General features: G+C 39.0%; 1 protein-coding gene across 1 annotated transcript in view; it reads left to right on the forward strand.

Moving 5' to 3' along the window:
- The window catches only part of LOC149570729 (CBL-interacting protein kinase 23-like), a 161,953-nt gene that overhangs the window by 27,720 nt on the left and 110,982 nt on the right, over positions 1-23,251 (forward strand). Inside the window, exon 2 of the mRNA XM_089823257.1 lies at positions 939-1,001. Coding sequence (XP_089679383.1) covers positions 939-1,001 — 63 coding nt within the window. The remainder of the gene's footprint in view (positions 1-938; positions 1,002-23,251) is intronic.

Below are 23,251 nucleotides of genomic sequence, written 5' to 3' on the forward strand. Positions count from 1 at the left end.
TTCCCATATATATCTGATTAATCTTTTTTCTTGAGCTGATCTTGTTCCTTTTTAGATACATATGAGAAATTCTTTCTTACTCCTTCATCCATGCTTTTTTTTTCAAACCAAGTCTCTCCTTAAATATTCTAATTTGAGGGAGAGTCAAACCTCATCATCATGTCTGCTTCTTTGCAATTGTCACATCCTTTTACAAATCATCCATTGGAAAAGTCACAACCCTTTATCGTTTTTGCCATTTGAGAGAGTCACAACTGTTGATAACTATAACCCTTTGAAAGAGTTGCAACCCTTCATCATTGCTTCCCTTTGAAAAACTCACGTCCTTATATTCTTCGCATTCCTTTCTTCTTCCAATAATCCTTTTTTTGATTCCCATTCTTCGCTCTTCCTTCCTCACCATGCCCTTTCAAGTGAACTCTCCTTCCTTTTCTATCTTATGTTGAGGGAGTCACAACTCTTCATTGCATATATCTTGACCTTTCATTAAACTCAAGTAACTTTTCACTATGGTCACAACTCTTCATTGCATATCTCTTGACCTTTCATTAAACTTATTTACACAATTCTCATGGTATAAGTATTCTGTTGGGCTCCAAATAACAGAGAGTTCAGAATTCTAAAAACACACTCTATTTATGTGTACTGCATTGTTGATATTCTGATATTTACTGTTTTCAGAGTCCAACGTCTTGAAATTTCTTGTTTTTATGAATTTACATAAATATAGATAGATGTTTGGTTGTGGCAACTTCCTATTTCTTTTTTCGCCTTTCCTACAGCAAAAGACAATCATGAGTATCATTATTACCAAATGTTACTAATATCATTGAGTCTTACTATCCAGAAACATATTCTGATTGACATGGATTCTTGACCAGGATTATGTTATTTGTTGTCTTCAGATGTTTAATTGTATATATTTTCCTTTTGTACAGATAAAGAGAGAAATTTCTACCATGAAATTGATCAAGCATCCAAATGTTGTCCAGTTGCATGAGGTGAGTTTCTCAATTCTGGATTTAGAGATACCACTAGTAATAAATGCAAAAACCTGATACTGGTTAAGACTAGCAATTTAATTCTTATTGGTGTTCTTTTATCATTGCACTAAAATATTCCTTCTTTCTTACAATAGGTAAAATTCTGCTAGTTAGAAATTAAAAAAAGACTAAACTTGATCTTTTTGATGTTGAATAGTTTTCTGTCTTCATTTTTCACTACATCAAGCCATTATTTGTGAAGACTAAATAAGGATAGTAGCATATAATTTTGTGACATGTATATCAGGTTTCTTAGTATGTCAATGTACAAAACACATTTCCTAGGTGCCATAAATAAATTAAAAAATATATATATATATATTTTTTTTGAAAAGGGATAAAAATTTATTCAATCAACTTCAGATTACAAAGTAAAGGCCTGAGGCCCACAGAAACACTACATATGCCTATCCTCCAATAACAGCTGGTCAATAATCCCACAATAATCAGGAGGTAATCCATCCCTACCACTAATATCCCACCTATCCACATTCTCTGAAGCCCACTTTGCCAAACAATCTGCCACATGATTCCATTCACGAGGGATATGATGAAAGGAGATAGACTCCAAGGCACAACACAGATATAAAATCTGTCTTACCAAAGAGGCTAGCTCCCAATTAACATTCTCCAACCTCTGGTTATTTAGCATATCAACTACAATCTAAGAGTCCGACTCACAGATGATCTTCTTCCAGCCTAAAGAGCATCCTCTCTCAACAACAGACTTAATGGCCAAGGCCTCCATCAAATTATTAGAGTGCTGACCTTTTTAGATGGAGAAAAGAAAAACCACCCCACCCTCATTATTTCTACCTATAGCCCCAATGCCAGCATGACTAGGATTCCCCCTAGAAGAACCATCAGTATTAATCTTCAAGAATCCAACCGGGGGAGGGGTCCATCTCCCAACCCTACATACCCATTGTTTACCATAACTCTTCCTTCTTCCAAAAGAATGCCCCGGGTTAAATCCATCCAGATTCAAATTCCTCACAATAGCTTGATCACCTGGCTCTATGCTTTCAGACATATCACATTTTGCGAAAATAGTCTCCTAAAGCCCTACCAAGAATCTTCCTCCACAGCTGAAGGCTATCCAATTTGGAATCACAAAAAATTCTGCGATTCCTTTCCAACCAAAGATTCCAAAGAATAAGAGCTGGTCCAACCGTCCAGGCAACTTGTAGAAAGGAGGTCTTCGATGGAGGTCTACCCAAGCTATCCCAAAAGTCAATGAGAGAAGTGGCATGGATACACCCATGGCGCCAGGACTCCCACCATCTATGCTATATTTACCTTGAGAAAGGACAGAGGGAAAACATATGGGAGATACTTTCTTCATTGTGCTTGCATAAGAAGCAAACAAAAGGACCCTGGAAGCCTCTTTTGCGAATATTCTCCCAGGTGAGACACTTCTTCTGGGCTAACAACCATAAGAAAAAATTACATTTGGGCCAAGATAAATTATTCCAGACCTTCTTCCACCAGTGCACTTCCGCTAAACCATGCAGGTTCCTGTCTAAGGTAGCATAGCTTTGGGCCACAGAGAATTTTCCTTTTGGACTAGGACTCCAAGCCAAAACATCCCTCTCCTTGAGGGAGCTACAAAACTATCCTCCAAGACATGAGAAAGAAGAGCGCGATCCTCTTCAAATCCACCATCCGGCCAATCTTGATGATCTTTCCAGCAAGTCACCTCCACTTGGCCCAAATGCTTGACAGTTTTAAAATGCTCCACCTTAGTCCACTCAGCGTTAGTTAAAGCATGACAAAGAGGCTGAAGATGGGGAAAGCTAGTAATCAAAGGTGGGTGGCCATCCTAAGAGTCTTGCCAAAACAAAGCATCCGATCCACTGTTGCAAATCCAAAATAGACCCTCCTTAATCAGCTGGGCTCCCCTCTTAAGGGTATTCCAAACACAAGAACCTTTCCCCACTAAAGCAATCCGCGGCACATCTGAACTATCAACCCCAGGGAGATACTTGTGAGAAAGAATCCTGGCCTAATCCAACTGCTGATTGTTGCACCATCTCCAATACAGCTTAGCAGCTAGTGCCATAACAACAAGTGCCATAGACTTGAGACCAAGGCCCCGAGCATACTTTGGCCTGCAAACATCCTCCCACTTCACTAAGCTCCACTTTGAAGAGAGAAGGGTACCCGACCAAAGAAATTGTCGAGAAAGAGCATCAAAATCCTTCACAAAGGAGGAAGGGGGAACTTGCACACAGCATCTGTAAATAGGGAGAGTTTGCACCACAGTTTTTAGAAGAACTGTTCTCCCCGCAAAAGAAAGCCACCGATTAGTCCAATGATTGACTTTGCTCCGGAACTTATCCAAGATCCCCTGCCAATACATCCAATACTGCGACCCCAGGGCCAAAGGGACGCCAAGGTACATCAGAGGAAGAGAGCCAATCTGAAATCCTAGGATCCTAGCAATCCTATTTTGAATGGGCCGAGGGGTATTGAAGAAGTAAATAGAAGATTTGTCATCATTGATGCACTGACCTGAAGCCCTCAAGTAGATATCTAGAGTCCGCCTGAAGTTCTCAGCTTCACTAATTCTGGCAATGCCCATCAATGCAGTATCATCCACAAACTGAAGGTGAGAATAGGAAGGGAGAAAGTTGTCCCAACTCCAACCTTGAATAAGACCCCGCTCCACTTGAGACTTAATGAATTGTCCAAGACCTTTTGCCATGATAATGAATAAATAAGGAGATAAAGGGTCCCACTGTCGAAGTCCCTGAGAAGCATTAAACAAATCAGATGGTTCCCCATTAACAAGAACAGAGTAGGAAGGAGAAGTCACACAGCTAAGAACCTAGTTCTCCCACTCCTCCGCAAAACCAAATGCCAAAAGAATATCCTGTAGAAATTCCCAGCTCACCCGATCATAAGCTTTAGCCATGTCAAGCTTCATAAACATAGCTCTTTCCTTAGAATTAGCCATAGAATGAATAGTTTCCATTGCAATCACAACCCCATCCAAAATTTGTCTTCCTTCGACAAATCCCCCTTGCTCTAGAGAGATCAGAGAGCTGAGAAGAGGCTTAAGTCTCTCAGCCATCAATTTAGTGATAATTTTATAAACCACATTACAAAGTGCAATAGGTCTAAATTGAGTCAACCAGTTAGCCCCTTCCTGTTTAGGTATAAGAACCAAGAAGGTAGAATTCATGGACCTGAGCATCTGCTTGTTCCTATGAGATTCCTGAACCACCTCAAGGAGATCAAATTTAACTATTTCCCAAAACTCTTGAAAGAACTCAATCGAAAATCCATCAGGGCCGGGAGTCTTACCTTTCTTCATATTAAACACCACTTTCTCTAGCTCTGGCAACACAATAGGGCGCAAGAGAGCCTCAATCATTTCCTCCGAAACAAGGTGAGGAATGCAATCCAAGATCGCCCTCTCCTCCTCCCTAGCATCAATGTCTTCCTTGGAAAAGGGATCTGAAAAATAGTTGATTGCAGCCTTGGAAATCTCAATATTGGAAGAAAGGTGATCCCCTTCAGGCAAAATCAAAGAGGATAAAGAATTCCCCTGACTCCGAGCCTTGACCGTATTATGGAAGAATGCTGTGTTTCTATCCCCCTCCTGAAGCCAGTCAACACGAGATTTTTGCTTCCAAAAAATCTCCTCCCAAAGCTCCCACTCTTCTAATCCTTTAATGGCCAAGGATTCAGCTTCACTTAGGTCAATAGTCCTCCCTTGATCCCGAATCAACCGAGTAATGTTGTCTAACATAGACTGAGCAGCAATCCTCTGCACCTGTAGGTTCCCAAAACATTGTTTATTCCACTTCTTAAGCTTGTACTTAACATGCTGGAGCCTCTTGCAGAAAGTGTACATTGCCGTCCCATGTGCTGGCCTCCCTCGTACCACCAATCCACCATTAAGTCATGCAAAGACTGGTCTCTTAACCATTAGTTGAAACTTAAAAGAAGTATTTTTGGTGATTCCATAAGTAGTGACTGAGAGCTTGATGGGCCAATGATCAGAGCCTCTCCAATCAAGAATTTCTGAGCTGGTCATCAACCTATTGTTCATCCAGTAACAAGAAACCAAAAATCTATCCAATCTTTCTGAGATAGCCTCAGCACCACATCTCCTGTTATTCCATGTGAAAACACCATTGTTTGGCTTCACATCAATGAGCTGCAAGGAATCTATCATATCTCTAAAAAGATTTGCGGAAGGGTCCAGCCTGGCAATCCCCCCTCGTTTTTCATTTAGACTAATAATAGAGTTAAAGTCCCCCGCTAGAATCCATGGGAGAAATGGATCTAAGGCACGAATGTAGCTAATTTGAGCCCAAAGATTAGACTTGCCTGCAATATCAGTAGGTGCATAAATATTGGAGAGAAGGCATCTTTCACTAGTGTCCAAACAGGACGCAACCAAAGAAATGGAGGAATGGCTAGAAATCCACCATAAGGGAAGAACTTTCCTTGGGTTCCAGAAACAAGCAACCCCCCTTGAACTATTTCGAGCTCCCACCCCTTGCCAGTTGCCTTGGGGCCATATGTGAGGAGCTCAATTAGCTAAGCCATCCACTGCAAGCTTAGTTTCCTGGATAAAAACCACATCAGGTGACTGAGAATCAATTAATTTCCGAACAACCTTTTGTCTAGGGATGCTGTTCAACCCCCTAACATTCCATGATAGAACAATCATTTATGGGGGTGAGAGAAATGAGAATCAATGGGTTTCACAGACCCAAATTCAACCAAAGTATCCCCCATAATCTTCACCCTCTCTTGATCTGTCTTCCTACCGCTCCTTGTTGATTTATCAAGAGGCCCCTTTTTAAAAGATTTCTGCTGTAAGCCTAATATAGGATGGGCTTTATTTCCTTTGGCCAGATCTGAGGCCCCTTTAGGAGCAGGGGGGGTTGGACCCATCTCTATTGAACTCATCATAACCTGTGAAACCTGGTGATCCCCGGTAATCTGAACCTGAGGGTGTAAATCCATATCAATCTGTACATTCTGAGGGTCCTCTGAAGGTAGCAACTCATCCTCTTTCTTTTCCTCTTCTTCCTGAACTACATGCAGACCCTTATCCCCAGAAGAAAGCTCAACTGGAATACCTTCCTCCTGAACCAGGTCTTCAAGAACATCAAATCTGTTAAACCTACCATCATTGTGTCTGTCTAGCCAGGTTCTCTTCTTACCTTTTCCTTTGTTACGGGATTTAACCTGAGTAAAACCCTCCTTATCCACAGGATTAGTAGAAACTGGGGCCTTCCCCTTGTCACCCTTAAGAGGTCCAGAAGTATCCAAAGGAGTAGGCTTGAATCTGGGACACTTACGGAGTAAATGGCCATATTCATGGCAAATACGACATCTGAAAGGAAGGGTCTCATAATCCAACTGTTGGATCCAAGAAGAGCATTTCATACGAATTTCCATAGAATCTGGTAATGGATTGGTTAAATCAACTTCTACACAAATACGAGCATAAGAGATTACCTTACGATCTTGAGTTTGTGTAGCCGCTCCCACTGGCTTTCCAAGCAGTATTGAGATTGAATGAAGAATATCTTCTCTCCAAAATTCCAGCGGTAGTCTCAGCAACTGAATCCACACAGGTACCCTCGAGGGAATCTCCTCGGCTGAATTAAAGCCCATGTGCCAAGGCTTGATAAAAAGCCGCACCTGATTAAAGAAATAAGGGCCGCCTTCAATGCCCTTTTCCTATCTGACATGCATGAGAAGATAACCAGAAAATAATTATTCGCAGCCAGAATAATCTCCATATCGCCTTCGGAATTCCAAACCCGACGAGCCCAGGAATCCAACACTGGTAAGGAAAGACGAAGGCCCAAAAATTTGCAAATGAGGGCATGATTTTGCCAATATTCAACATCCTCAGAGATCTGTTCAGGTCGGATGACCAAGACTGGTCAATCTTCAGATCTTTCCAGACATCCATTAACTTTTTTAATTCGAGGTACTCCATTTGAGGATGACCCTCCATCTCCCAATGCGGAATTGTTTATCAGATCTACACCATTGACCAACGCTGAAGAAGACGGCCCAACCATCTCCATATCCTCAGAAGCCATCTGCGATAATACTGAGCCCCGATTCACCATAGGGCCAACCCAGCAATCCACCAGTAAAGGAGGAAGGGATAAGAAACCTACAGTCTCCAATCCCCCCACAACCACCAGCCCAAGAACCTGTGAATAAGCCCACACCTAGATATGTGCCCTCAGCCGCAATCAGCAAAACAAATAAACTAAGCCTGCAAAAGCGCCCAAAACGCAGCAGATAATTCACCCACGCAATCAACAAAACCCACCCCTGCAGCCCCTGCGGATTAGCAATACCAGATGCCCCCCCGTGCATGTAGACACCAGCACCTCCAATCGACACCGAGCAAGGAACAGCAGCTAGGGCACACGGGCCCTAGCACGCACCATCGACCTGCAGAGCACCATCCAATTTAATTTTCGAAAATTTGAAGAGAATTAAACATGATAAGTCTCAAGCATTCATATTTCATAAATTAAAAAATAATTAAGTAATAATCAATTAAAAAATAATTAAGTAATAATCAGGAAAATATTAACACAAAAATGCCATAACTTTTTTTGTGAATTCCAGTTTCAATATATAAATCAATAAATATGCAGATTTAGATTTCTTATAAAGAATACCAACTTTACATCATTTGATGATCTCAAAATAAAGATGCTAACATTATATAATTTTATGAATCACTATGATACAAGTTTGCTGATAAAATATTATTAAGGCACAAGTTTGGACTGTAGACATGCTGCTAGCATGATAGTCCACTCAATAAATGCAACCTATGCCCATCCAACTTGCCAACAATGAACACAAACTACAAACATCAACTCCCAAAACATTCAATGCAATGCCAAACCTTTCTGTTCAACTGGTTCTACTTCTGATTTTATTGTTTTTTCTGAGTTTTCAGTATAGAAACCAATACTGAATCGACAGAACACAGAAATGACACAACAGCTTTCAAAAACTAAAATTTAGTATTTATATTCTTTATTCCAAAATTGGATTACGTTAACAGAAGAATAACTCAATAATTTCTTTATTAATATCAACACAATATAAAACTGCTTACCAGATTTTCTGCTCAGCAAAATGACAGCAGAGGTAAATCCTAGACGTTGCTTATCAAATGATTTCAGTCCAATACAATATAACTTTGGCATATAAAGATACCTGCAGTTGTTTGCAGACCTTCTTGGCACTCCACTGATATCTGCAGACTCATATGGCACTTCAATTGCACTTTCATACCTGTACGCGACCCAGTTCTGGGTATTTCGAACCTATACAGCTTATTAGGTTGATATGGCTCTGACCTGGGCATTCTCAGATATATAAATATTCCCATCAATTGAAGTTCGGTCACAAATATATTCTTCAATTTCTCAAATTGAACCCTCTAAAACCACTGAAATCATGTAGAAATGAAATGGATTTATATATTGAACAATCTGATTTTATCTTAATGCTTGATCAAATCCCTAGACTGCATCTTTCAGCAACATGGAGATTGTAAGAAAAGAGAAATTTCGTCTTCCGAGTCCTTGAGAAGAACTCTCTAAACAATTTGATTAATTTCTTGTATTTCCTAGCTTGCCTAAAAGTGAGCTCTTGGAAATCTTTTAGAATGTTGCCATAAGAGCCATACAGTTGTGTTAGCAATGTGGGATAAAACAAAATCACTTTTCTTCATCACTTTTGCCCTTCCCTATTTTTTCCAAAATTTTCATTTTTCTCCTGTTCTTTTTTGCGAGCGTATTTTTTTCCCACTACTTTTATGCAAATGATTTTCCTTTAGTATTTCCACATGTGACTTAAAATAACTTTCCCTTTAAGTCCCCATTTATATTTTATACCTCAAATGTGTTATTAAATAAAGGGACTCCTATATTTAATTGCTTCCCACTTAACCAAAGTCCCGCCTTAATAAAGCTAAATATTTATATTTAACTTTATAAACTAACTTTATTAATGCATAAATAAACCATATCAATAATATTAAAATATTCTTCCGATGTTAATAATTTTTGGTCTACATGACACTATCACTGAAGATCCCAATCACGCCCAAAATAACTTACTGTAAATAGTAAGTATGCACAAAACTGCATCGAGACACCTTAGATTGATTTGCCATAAAAACTGCCCAGGCCAAATGGCTTCAAAGCCCCTTAAACATCCTAGCTAGCCTATGGGACCATGGAGAAATAGGTTGACAACAAATTCATACTTGTGCTAGAAAGGGAACATTATAATCTGCCCTTCCCAAAGATTCCTTTTTCTCAAGCAATGCCAATGCAATCGACATTAAACTTATTGATCCATGCTAAACCTAATAACGATCCCAGGATTCCAAGTCAACCTAGGGAAATTGCAGCACCGTCTCTCATAAACATTGTCCTACAAGGTTCCCAAACCAGAGACATCCTACCAATCTCTAGCAAGAAGAACGATCAAGCATTGCATAAATTCAGTCATCTCCTGAAGGAAATGCTATTTGAAAGGACCAAACTGAAAAACCATAGGACTGAACTCTGGAATGTCAACATAGGTTGTCACATTCCTATCAATTGTTGAGCTACTGACCATAGTGATCTTGAAGTTCTCAATCATACTCTGAGTGGAACCTTCACGTTGATACTGTGCCACTCTGATCATAATTGATAAACCATCATACTCAAAATGCACTCTCTTCTCTTGTAACCCCATAAACAAAAACATCATCAAAACCAAAACTTAAATATTAGAGAAATTTGAAATCATTGCCATGCAATATATCATGCCAACCAAACTCTTGGTTTTATTTAGCCCAGAAATAAAGGTAAACAACAGTAAAGAAGATCAAAATAGGTACAGAATACACAAAACATTTATCCTAATAAAACCCTTCAACTTGATGGGGAAAATCCAGCCATACTAGAAAAATATCTCCTTTATTGATAATAAAATGTTCAAGTACAATGCTTTCACTTGATATAATGTATCATTACACTAAGCAATCACATATATAAATTGAAATGAGGGACTCTTCATATTACACCCAAAAGTCTCTTCAATTTCCAAATAGAAGACTCTTCATGTTTCCAAACGCACAACTCTTCGCATGACGCGTCTCTCCAAATAATATTATCTCAGGTATTATTGTATATATATTCTCCAGCTGTTGAGACAATATTATGTCTATTTCAACATATGGCAAAATCAGAGATAAAGATCTCCATTGCAGCTGTAAACTTCAAGACTCCCTCTTAGCAAGAGAGAGATCTTTAGTGCAGTAGGCTGTAATGTCCCCTTTCAGGACATTTTCTGATATGATTCTAATTTGTATAAATTTTATATTATTTCTGTCTAATGTGCTTTTCATTGTTTGATATTTGATAGATATATATATTTTTCAAAAGGGTCACCTCCTTTCATAATAATTATTTTATATTAATTATATATTAATAAGGTTACTTATATTAATTAATATCATAAGGTGTATTATATTAATAATTATATTATTAAGAATATTATTTAATAATATATCAAATATTATTATATTATAATACATTTATTAATATAGCATTTTTGTATTAAAATATATCTTTATAATAATATTATTATTTATTATATTAGATTATTATTTCATTCATTTCATACTTTCATATTGCTATAATAATGCGATATACAATATGCTATTATTATATGATTATAACATAATATTATCTATAAAATATTATCATTTTAATATTATTTAAATTATATGTCAAAACAGGGACATCACATAGGCAACATAGCTGCAATCATAGATGTTAATGATAAATGTAATACCCCCTCTAATAATGATACCTAATATTGACATCCCTATTTGTAATTTATTGAAAGGATCTATTAATAGAATGACTAATCAATTGTTAGATAAGTAATTAAATCAATCAATATATATTAGACATCAATTGAATAATTAAATGAACAATACCAAATAACACTAAATAATTAAATATTATCAATTAAAATCATTAGTAAATATTAATCAACTAAATGAGCAATACTTAGTCCATACTTATTAATTGATTAAGTTCCATATTATTAATAAGTTAATAACATATTAATATAATAGCAACAAAATACACTAAACAAATATAATAAGAAACTAATAAAAAGGGGACTTGTCTTTATGTGGATCATTGACTTAACAGGAAGCCACAGGGGCATGTACCAGTTGTGACCCTAAAATAAGAGACTTATAAAAAAGGGATGCCCTAACCCTATGCTGATATAGGAAAATATTTTTTAAAATAAAGGCAAGCATCAGTAAAAAGATAAATTTGTGCGATTAAAGATTTTGACAATGAACAAAAAAAGCCCATCCATGTGGTGACCTCAGTGAACAGCTTAGATGGGGGGAATAAAACATCATATTGCCACCGAAGGCATTGCGGAAGGTATGCAGGAGGTAAGCATACATGGAGTATGATCCCAAACAAGACCAACCAAATTATCATTGTTTGTTGTTATATATATTTACATAGTGATGTCAGAAGACACTCATCAAGTTATAAAAGTATGTAAAGGGACTTACAAACATATGTGTTTATAATTAAATACATATTCAAAAATAATTTATCATTTATTATTATTAATTTTGATTGGTAATAAAGATTTTGTATTAATATAGAAAAGATTACATAAAAAGAGTAGCCAACATGTGGCTAGTAGTATCATCACCCAAAAACCCCCAAAACCAAACTACCCAAACCCACCAAAGATACAACATCTTGAAAACATGGGGCATACAAGAAATAGATCAAAATCTTGTGCAAAAAGAAGCAACAGTTGACACTGAATCATTTGAACCAACCAACCTTCATCAGCTCCACCCCTACTCAAGTTCGATTCGCCTTTGATCACACCAATGCCACCAGAAGCATCACCTTGAACCTGCAATAGCAAGACATCCACACCAGTGAGCAACTGACCACCCTCGACCCCTAAAGCATTATCCATACTGGAAACGCCACGACACTTGCCAAGAAACTGTCATTGAACCAGAGGATGACCACTCTCATAGAGAGGAACCCTCAACTTCATAAACGTAACCTTCCTTCTAAGACCTGGGATCACCACAGACCCATCTCGGGATCGAATGTGGGAATCCAGAAGCATAGTAGCCTACACCACCCCTAACAAGCTACAAACAAATGAACTTCCGGTGGATCAGCTGAAAACTAGACTAAAAGAGGCTGTAATTCTCCTGGCCCACCCCCAGTGAGACTCCAAGGGCCATTGAACTTGTGCAGCCTATTCCCAACTCGGTCGTGTTAATTATTCCTTCAAAGCCTCCAACCCATTTTGGTTCCAAGCATTCCCGGACCACCCACAAAACCTCCTTTTTTGATTCAACCACCATCAATCCCAAAGCTAGAAACAACAAAGATATATCCAAATTGGAGCAGGGCCTCCAATCATGCTTCAATTATTCGTCACCAAAAACCGAGAACATTGCTTCCCAAAACTCCTCTGCGTCTAGCTTGAAGACATTACAGAGTTATTTCAAAGAGATTGACCCAACGAAGGAGGGAATTTGTCCCATGGTTTGTAGAGAAAAATCAGCCTCCATGTGGCTACACCAACTCCTTGTAGGCCACTCAATGTGATTGCTCTATTACTGCAAGCCGATGAGAAAGGGAACTTCAATTACAAGACTGCCATGAAACCTGTAGAAGCCTCATTTCCCAATGAGAGTTCATAATTGCCCCAGGGTACCAGGGATGCCTCACACATGGCACTTCAATTGTTCTCCACCCCCTATCACTTCAATGATCACTAGAATTATACTCTGAGCATTCACATGTCTAAATCCGAAGATGGGATATGATTGAAGTACTTAAATATTTCAAAATTATCTTTCAATGATCCCACCACCCCCACATTAGAAAGTTTATCGGCTAGGGAATTGGCCTCCCTAGGCACATGGGAGATCATGAACTCCTCCACTTCACTCAGCAAGTTTCTGATTTTTTTGATATGCTTGTCTAGATACCATGTATCCAGAACCCCCTTGGAAATACCATTCACAACAATTTGAGAGTCCCCCTCAAGGTGAAGCTTATGTGCTCCCAACTTTAAACCCAACACAACTGCTTCAATGATAGCTAGACACTCAGCTTGATTGTTTGTTCCATCCTCCACCCTCTTAGCATAGAATGCCAAGATTCTACCATCTTTAGATTTGGTAACTACAACACTTGAGGGGCTTGAGTTTCCCTTAGAGGCCCCATCAAAATTGATTTTTATCCACCCTGGATCAGGCGGGCACCACTTTGCTCGAGATGGATGAGGTGATTGAGAGTTAACTCTCAGAGACCCATTAATGAGCTTTTCATCATTTACTATATTATTAATACTTAATAATAATATAATAATTATTAACGGTAGTTTCCAAAATTATTATTATCATAAATAATTATTGAAAGTGGGGTTGATCTTCAATTTTACTATGTCAAATCTTCATCAAATTTAGACATGTGATGTAATGATTGGTTAATGTATGTCATTGAGACCCCTTGGTCATGGTTGGATGGATCTTTACTTGCTTGGTTTGGAACAATGCAAAAAATGTCATAGGATGTCATTTCATGTGAAAATATAATGGAGTCAGTTGTGATGTAAATCATCCAAATGGACTATTGAATAATCATTATCATTGTAATCACTATAATTGGAATTGCATACTGCTTATATGAATAAAGTATCCTGTTATGCGTTACATTCTAATATCTTAATGCAATAAATATCCGTTTACCTTGTACGATAAACATTTGGTGCCGTTGCTAGTTGAACTTGGTATACAAGAGCTGTTATGAAGATTAATACTGAATCTGCTTAATAAAGATAGGAATAAACTAAAAGACAAGGATGATATACGCACAACACGGGAAGCATTAATTTTAACACAACAGGCGGAGTGCAGACAGAAGTTTCAGCAGCTTATCAATAGACACTGAGGGGGTGAAGGAGCACTGATGGCGGGAGTGCATTCACTTGGTAGACCAAGAAGTGCCGAGGACTTGCTCAAAAAAATGTGCCATAGATTGAATTTGGTAGAAGCCACAAGGGAGGAGTTCCTAAACTTGTATACGCCAAGGGTAGAGAATCCGAATGGAAGGGAAGGAACTCGCACGGCTCGAAGTGCCGAAGGAGCATGAGCATGGGGTGAACTCTTCGTTCCTGATACACCTTCCGAACGGGTATAGGTAGAGAATAAAACAAATTCACTTGAAGATCTCTTTACACCAAACAATGTGGTTGTTCACAGTACGGTTGTCCAAAGTAGTGCGGTTGTGCAGAACAATGCGGGTACTCAGAATAGTGCAGGGGCGTAGCAAGTACCATAGATTTAGAAGAAATTAACAATGATAGGACCTAAGGAAAAATTACCAAAGTTTAATGGCAATGGGACAGTCGATCCAGTTAGACATTGTAAGACATGTGAAACAATCTGAATGACAAATAGTGTAATGGGCCAGGATGATTAGGTCCAGCAGTTCCCATCAATCCTACAGGATGTAGCGATTGATTGGTTTTCGAATGTCGATCCGCAAAAGTTGACTTCATGGCCAGAAGTCAGGAAGGAATTCATGGTAGAGTTCCGACTACTAAGGGATGACAATGAGATAGTAGCGGAAATATATATTACTAAGCAAGGAAAAAATGAAACAATCCGCGTTAATGCAAGGAGGCTGAAAGAGCTAGTAGGAAAAATGGAAAGCCAACCAGCTGACGGGTTAAAGAAAAGGTGGTTTGTTGAAGGGCTACAATCAGCATTGAAGAAAAAGATGAAAGTTGTACCTCCAACGTCATACATAGATGCATATGGTCGGGCGATGGATCTGGAGAGTGAGCAGAAAAGGAGCAAAAAGAAGAAAAAAAAATCGTTAGACTCAGACAATTCATCTTCCGAAAGTAGCAGCAGCGACAAAGAGTCAAGTAAGAAGGTTTGAGCATTACAAAAGTACATGTTACGGATGATGGAGGAGTTCAAAAATCTGAAAAAGAACCCTGACTCAGCGAAATGAGGGTAACTGTGGTGTATGGATTGTAAGGAGGGCCACACAAAGGGATCATCTATTCGCGACTCCATTCGTATTTTATGTGGATCATCAAGCACTATTATATCTTGTGAACAAGCCGATCATCCAGGGACAGATTAGCAAATGGCTATTACTGTTACAGGAGTTCACATTCAAAATTCTGGTACGGTTGGGAAAAAACCATGTAAGCACAAACCATTTGTCAAGGATCAAATTAGGAGAACCACCGGAGGGTGTTAATGATGATTCTCCTGATGCACAACTATTCCAAATTGCCGTACTACGAGACTGCCACACAAGTATCGGGGAATATTTTTCCACGGGGAAATTTCCTAGGGAAATGCCACCGAATGAATTGAAGAAACTGGTGCTAAAGAGTCAAACCTTTCAGTTGATCAACAGGTTACTGTATAAAATGGTACCTGACCAGATTCTACGACGGTGCATTTTAAAAGAGGAAATACCAAAGGTTTAAAAGAAGCACATGAAAGATCAACAGGAGGACACATGGGGCCAGATACAACTGCACGGAAGATACTTCTAGTAGGGTTACGGTGTCCAACCGTGCATAATGACGCGATGGAGTGGGTCGTTGCATGCGATACATGTTAGAGGTCTGGGAAACCACTGAAGAGGGATTTCATGCCTTTGAACCCTTCACATGCACAAGAATCATTTGAATGATGGGAGTTGTACTTTGTCGGATCCCTCAAGGTAAATAAAACTAGGAGATGCAGGTACATTGTGGTAGCGATAGAGTACTTTACCAAGTGGGTAAAAGCAGGGCCTTACTAGACAACTCTGTAGTAAGCACAACGAAATTCATTTACGAGCAAATCATCACAAGGTAAGGAATCCAGATATAGTTGACAAGCGACCATGGGGGACATTTTGTCAATCATGTCATTCGACTACTAACCACAGAGTTCAAGATATACCATTCCTTATCAAGCCCATACTATCCAAGAGCAAACGGACAAGTGAAAGCTACAAATAAAATCTTAGTCGGAGTGATTTATAAATCTTGCGTAGTCGAAGGAGAGGATTGGGAAGAAAAGCTACCATTGACGTTATGGGCATACCATACTTCATACAAGGTAACCATAGGACACACTCCGTTTCAGTTGATGTATGGACAAGAAGCCGTGGTACCAACATAATTCATGGTACCAAGTTTAAGAATTGTGATTGAAAACAAACTAGGAGATATGGAAAGTTTGAGGGAAAGAGTGTACGATTTAAATAAACTTGACGAATGACAATTGCAGGCGCATTGGGCCACTGAAGTTACACAGTGCAGACATAAAGCATGACACGATAAGCACTCGAAGTTGAACAAATTTCAACTAGGCCAACTAGTGTTGAAGTATAATGGGCACAATGAGATCAGACTAGGAAAATTTAAAGTGAAATGGGTTGGGCCATATAAAATTCACAAAGTTGGCGATAATGGAGCAATAAAACTATGGATGCTCGATGGGAAGGAATTACCTGATGCAGTGAATGGGTTGAAGTTGAAAGTCTATCATAAAAGAAATAATGTGCCTCCACGGACAAACACTTTAGAGACAGTATGAAATAATAATAATAAGTAGTAATGTATATAGATAAGTAAATATAAATAATTATAATAAATATGTGCAAAATAGGAACAAGACTGAAGGAAAATAGCAGAAAGATATCGTACAGTCAAGTAGTCAAAGGGGAAAATGATAATATGACAAAAGTATAGTAAGAGGAGATTTGATATAAAAACCATATGGATACCGTATGGCCCAAGATAGATGAAATAGTTACTGTACGACTAGTTTAAATAGAAGCACTTATACCACCTTACAAGCAACGAAGCACCTGTGATAGGTGCAATACCGTACAACATAGAATGGCGAAGGGGAGATACACCGTACAACATTGCATGGTAAAAGGGAAAATGAAAGCTTACCTAAGACACTGTACGATTTGGGAAGCAGGAGATTAGAATGATACACACCGTACGGAAGTATGGAATCCAAGCCATCGTATGCCGGCAAGGATATTAGGTGCAAAAGATCATATCGTACGGCTAACAGCAGACAAGAGTATACCGTATGGTGATTGAGTATACCTTACAGGGATTGGCAGGAAGTAGCATTATGATTGAAGAAAGACCACTGTATGGTTGTACGACTAGCACAAAAGGTTATACTGTTACTGTACGGACTATACGATCATATCATAAGGGAGGCCAATATTGTACCGTACGAACAAGGAGAAAGAGGCATGTACTGTATGGTCATGTGGGAAAGAGAGCTTCCCACGGTTATTATAAGACTGTATGGCCCAGAAATATGAAAATTAGATACCGTATAACTATAATGAAATAGAGGAAACTAGGAAATCAGAGGGTGGTAATTGGAGTCGTACGCCTACAATGCAAACAAATACCGTACGATTGGGAAGGAAGTACATGGTTAAAGCACGTTGATTGAAAACCATACAGATTCGAGGAAGAGCATAAGGTGTTGTACGATAGCGAGGAAAAGAATGTGGAGTACATAAAGTCAGCCCATAGAGGCTGTACCACTCATGTGCAACACAAGTAAAAGGAGAGAAGCATTACATCTGTACGGCCACAACAAGTAAAAGAGCGAAATTTGAATTTGTCAATAGCTACCATACCATCATTGCCTTGAGGGAAAGTTGCAATGGACCTAACCATTTATTGTCTCTTGTGCACAAAAAGACAAAAGAGGTGACAGTTATGCATTCAATCGGAAAGAGAGCGTGGAAGAAGAAACTAGAAGAAGATTCATCAAGTAGCACAATGAACAGGATGTGCAGTCTTTACCATCAGACGTACGTATTGTAGGCAATACAGGCAAAAAGCAAGCAAGGGCACAGCCGGCTGTAACTACACACCTCACACCTTAGAATGTGACATCATATGAGGGTTTGAACGGGTTAGAGTGTAGAAAATGGCGGCAGGAGGCCCTGAATGATCACTTTGCAAAGGATAGCATATGAAGGGCACAGGTGGAATAGGCGTTGCGGATGCCAGTATTCTGCATTCGTGACTTTGAGAGTTTTCTTTGCACCATGCTAGAAACCTATGACAATTTCTTGTGAACATGCTCATTTCCTTATCTCGGATAGAATTTGGTGATATCTTTTAGAACCATAGACTTCACTAGGGTATTCAACATACCAGGTCAATAGCGAACCAAAGAAACTCGATCGAAGAGTCAAGGAGCAGTTGGCAGAATTAGTATGTGGCCAATGGTTGGAGGCAGAGAGCGAAGCCTTAATGGATTCTTCGAAGGGAAGGGGATTGAAGAAATCCAATGTGCAGGAAGGAGATTGTCATTGTTTGATGGACTTAGTAAAGAGTAGACTCATTGGTTTGAGTAGGGCATCGGACATTTCATTTCTGCAAGTAACCAATGATAGTTTATGACTGGGCATCCTTACTGGCTGAGCGCATACAGGAGTTCATGATGCTGTAGCACAAGACGTTTTATATGCCGCAATACGCCATCAGCCTATTCCTCGACGCTATTGCACGGATGATACCTGATGATAGGTTGGAGATCAGGCCAAGTTCGACAGAACTAGGGGAGTCTCTGATCATGCAACGAAAACATCTTGATACTCCCAGAAGGTAGAAGGCCATCGGGCAAAAGAGGATGCGACAGGAAGTGGAGAGCTCTGAGCATGAGAAAACAGATAGTGGGAGACAAGACACATCCTCTGAGGATATTGATGACTCAGAGGAGGAAGTAGAGGATGAGGATGATGATGAGGAACTCAAAGTTATTACAGCATCGCCACCACTATTTTCAAGGTTCCTCACAGCTACCTCTCACTCGCACTTAGTCCTCGTAGGCGTGCACATTGCTGGTTTCAAGCAGTTTAGGCAACCTGTAGTCATGACTCCAGTCACTATAGCAGCTAGACTAGCAGCACGGCCAACACCCCAGCCATCAAGCCGACCAACAACATTAGTAGCATCTGGGGGTACCGGGCCTTCAGTCTTTACAGCAGTACCATATATAGCCGTATTGGAGGTAGCGATGGGGTTACCTTCAGTGGTTGTGCAGGAGACTTTGCTAACCGCACCAGAGGTAGGGGTTGAGATACTTATATTGGAGGATGAGATAGACACTTAGGAGGGAGTGATGGAGATTGAAATGGGTGAGGGGTTGAGGACACCTGGTGTTCATTTGGATGTAGTGGGTTTGGACGCGGTGGTTACGATGGATGCAACATTGTTAGCAATGCCAATAGAGGAGCCAAATAGAGAAAGTAAATCTCAGAGGTTGAGCACATACTTGAGTATAAGGTTTAACTGCACACCAGCACCACAGGCGATAGGCAAGAACCTATAGGCACACAGGTGGAGGAGAGTCATCACTCGATGTAGATCGATGGGATACCACACTCCTCCACGGAGAGCACTGCTGAGCGGATGGTAGAGGCAGTGAAGATGGCTATGGGCAGTGAGTAACCTACAGTGGGGCTAGATGCATCGATGGGAGAGGGTGTGGAGGCATTTATTGCTGATATGGCGACTCGGGCTCGTCAAGCGGTGGCCTCTGCATAAACACAGGCCTTGGATTCAGTGGTAAAAGAGCTGGAGCATGTCATATCTCTCATGAGAGTAGGGTGCCTAGCGGCCTTTTCAGTCTGCTTTGAGGAGTGCGGGTGGCCTAGAGTCAAGACTTCAGAGATGTGCAAGGATTGGGCCACTACGAGAGAGCCAATAGGGGAGAGCGGCATAGAGGCTCTGAGTTAGGAGATAGTCCGGATATACAGGGATACTATGCCTTTTGGAGGAGCCAGGTAGACCAGGTAGTGACAGAGAGGGCTCGGGAGGAGTCAGCTACTAGGGTAGCAGCGATGAAGGCAGAGCTAGCTGCAGAGAAGGCAGCTCGAGAGTCGAAAAGAGCGGCCTGGGAATCTGAGAGGACAACATTTTTGGCTCAACAGAGTCAGCTACAATAGGTGGCAGCAACAAAAGAGACGAAACTTAGAGAGATTGCTGAGATGATTCAAACAACCTTGGAGATTTAGATGGAGGTTGAAGGAGATTTGAAGGTACGGATTGGGCAAGTGCGTGAGCTATGAGCGGAGCTGAACAAGCTTAGAGCACGAACATCTAACACACCAGGGACACATCCCTCTTCCTAGTTGTCTAAATTTTGATGTAATTAGTGGTTGAGTTATGTTTTGATATTTTGATTTTGTCATCCGGAGACGACTTTACTTTTGGGGAGGATGATGTTGGCAGTAAAAAGTATTATAGCCAACAGGTAGAATTGGTATCTGAAAGGGTGCGCAACGGTTGAGTCACCCTTTCAGGAAAGTATATGTACATCGTCCGAATGGATTATTGGATCATCATTATCATTGTAATCATTGAAATTGGAATTGCATATTGCTTATATGAATAAGTATCTTGTTTTGCGTTACATTCTAATATCTTAATGCGATAAATATTCGTTTACCCTCTACGGTAAACACTATACCTCTTCTTAGATTCATTTAACTTCTCAGAGAAGAAAGCAATGGGGTGTCTTTCTTGGCTTAAAACTGCTCCAATAGCATGTTTGTTGGCATCACATTCCACTGTAAACACCTTACTAGAATCATCCAGTGCTATTGTTGGCAATTTCGCTACCTTTTGCTTTAGGAGATGAAAACTATCCTCAACATTCACAATCCACTCAAATTTGCATTTGACTCCACCCTTGATGGTGTTGAGTATAGGAGTGCAAATCCCACTGAAACCTTTGATAAATTTCCTATAGAAAGTTGCAAGTCTATGGAAGATCCTTCTCTCATTGTTCTTGGAGTTGGCCAATTCAATATGGCATCCACCTTTGATGGATCCATCTTAGGCAACCTTGTGATATGACAAACCCCAAATAAATCAACTTTGTTTTGAGAAACTCATATTTTTCTAGATTAATGTGGGTCGACAAACCCGATCTCCACCACTCGGCTTGACAACATCCTTCATGAATGGAACATGCATGAGTTAATGCATTATTTATCATGTTATTTATTTATTCTAATGTTATTCTTGTTTTGCAGATTTCTCTACACCTCCTCACCATTTCAGGCCATCAAGTCAGTGTTTCTTTGGTGCTTTCAAATTAACTTCACAAAGATAATTTACACCAGCTTCACCACATATTGGCATTTTCGCTTGGTGAATTCCTTGGTGTACTGGTTTCAATATCTCACTCTTAGTTATTTATATTATATCAGAATGCAATTGATTTCCAACTAGAATGATAACTTTCTTGCCCTTGACCTTAAATGATTCAAAGAAATTCTACATATTCAGATATTTATATAGTTAAAAGAAAACATCAGACTTATGTATAAGTCAGTGTAACATTATCACAAAAGGAAAAACGACGGACTTTACATGGTATTCGACAGACTTTGTGCATTAATCATTGCCATATTACCACAAATGGAAAACGACAAACTTTGTAAGGAAAATGGTAGACTTTATGAATGGTTTGGTGTCATATTTTCATATGCTATTACTGACAACTTAAGGATTAACTTCTGCAACCATATTTTAAAAAGGAAAGTGAAAAAGATTAAACGGGTTGAATCAAATATCTTACATGACTCTGTCACCAAATTCTGAGAAGAGTCCCGCGCTTGAAAGAATCCAGCTATCTTGCTAAGTGACCCGCGGAAGATGGTATTGAATTGGATTAAAGCAAAATAATATCCGAATAGGATTGATCAGTTAAGATATCAGGTTGAGTTAAGTCACTACAATGTTATCTAACAAGGAACTCAATTGCCAAAGAATAGAGAAGCCGAAGGAGAGAGTGCATGAATAAATGCCGATAGACCATAATAAAGAATTAGCCTGTCTCTATGGCTACCTTCGGTTACAAGATTCAATTCGAAAGTAACTCAATTGACTTAAAAGAAAAGAAAGAAAAGAGGGAAAGAAAGAAAGAAAGAAAATGAGGAGTTTTAAAAATTAATATTATTTTATTATTATTATATTTTTTCGTCTATTCTTATGTGTACATAATGATAGGGTGGCATCATTGGATTATTATTAATAATGTAATGGTGTCATCTTATTATTATTTACATATAACCATATTTGAAAATGTAAAATAATAATTAAATAATATTAATATTTGATAATTCTTAAAGGTAAGAATTTATGTTTATTTTACATTGTTTTATTATAGTGTTCCACTCTAGAGCTCATGCGGTTCCACCATGAAATATGTTGCCAAGTCCTAGTAACCTTGTCAAGATAGTTTTAGGTCAAACCTGTCGATCCTGATGACTGAACTATTCGACCATCCCCTTTCGATGACCCTGTTTAGCAATGCTTCCCCTCTCTCTTCAGTCTTCATCCTATAATCATTCAAAACAACATTTGCGCCAAGACATCAATTCAAGATTTATAAATTGCTAATTCAAAATCATCAAGTGACCGTTAGAGATTTCATCAATGTTAGAATAACTAACTTTACATGCTCATCATATATGCACACCGGCTATAATTAACTCACTTTCATATGATAATTAAATCGATACAACGGCTATAATTAACTAAATCAATTTCACATGATCATGAAGGAATAAACAACGACTATAATTAACTAACTCATTTCCACATGTTATGAAGAGATAAACAACAACTATAATTAACTAACTCAATTTCACATGAACATGAAGAAATAATTTGATTCAACGGCTATAATCAGTTTAAAATTTTAGGGCAAAATTTGAGATGTAACAAACTTGCTCTTCACCAACGCTATCATTCTGTTCCATTTTGTGATAGGTCTCTTGTTATTTCTTTTGCTATCATTCTGTGTATAGTTCCACCATATTGTTGGTTTATAATGCATCTTCATATATTTATGTCTTGAGAATTATCTTGAGAAAAAATTGGGTCAATATCCATTTGGGATATTACAGTGATATCAGAGCTGGTTTTTTCCTACCAGCTTGTGAGGTTTCATCAGAGTTTAAGTTACAAAAGTATTTTTTCAAATTTGAAAGATAAGTTTTCAAGGGGCATTATACATATTTGCAAAATAGATT

The sequence above is a fragment of the Cupressus sempervirens genome, chromosome 3, assembly GCF_028749045.1.
Source record: "Cupressus sempervirens isolate cs-2001-9-10 chromosome 3, ASM2874904v1, whole genome shotgun sequence".
NCBI classification, from domain to species: Eukaryota; Viridiplantae; Streptophyta; class Pinopsida; order Cupressales; family Cupressaceae; genus Cupressus; species Cupressus sempervirens.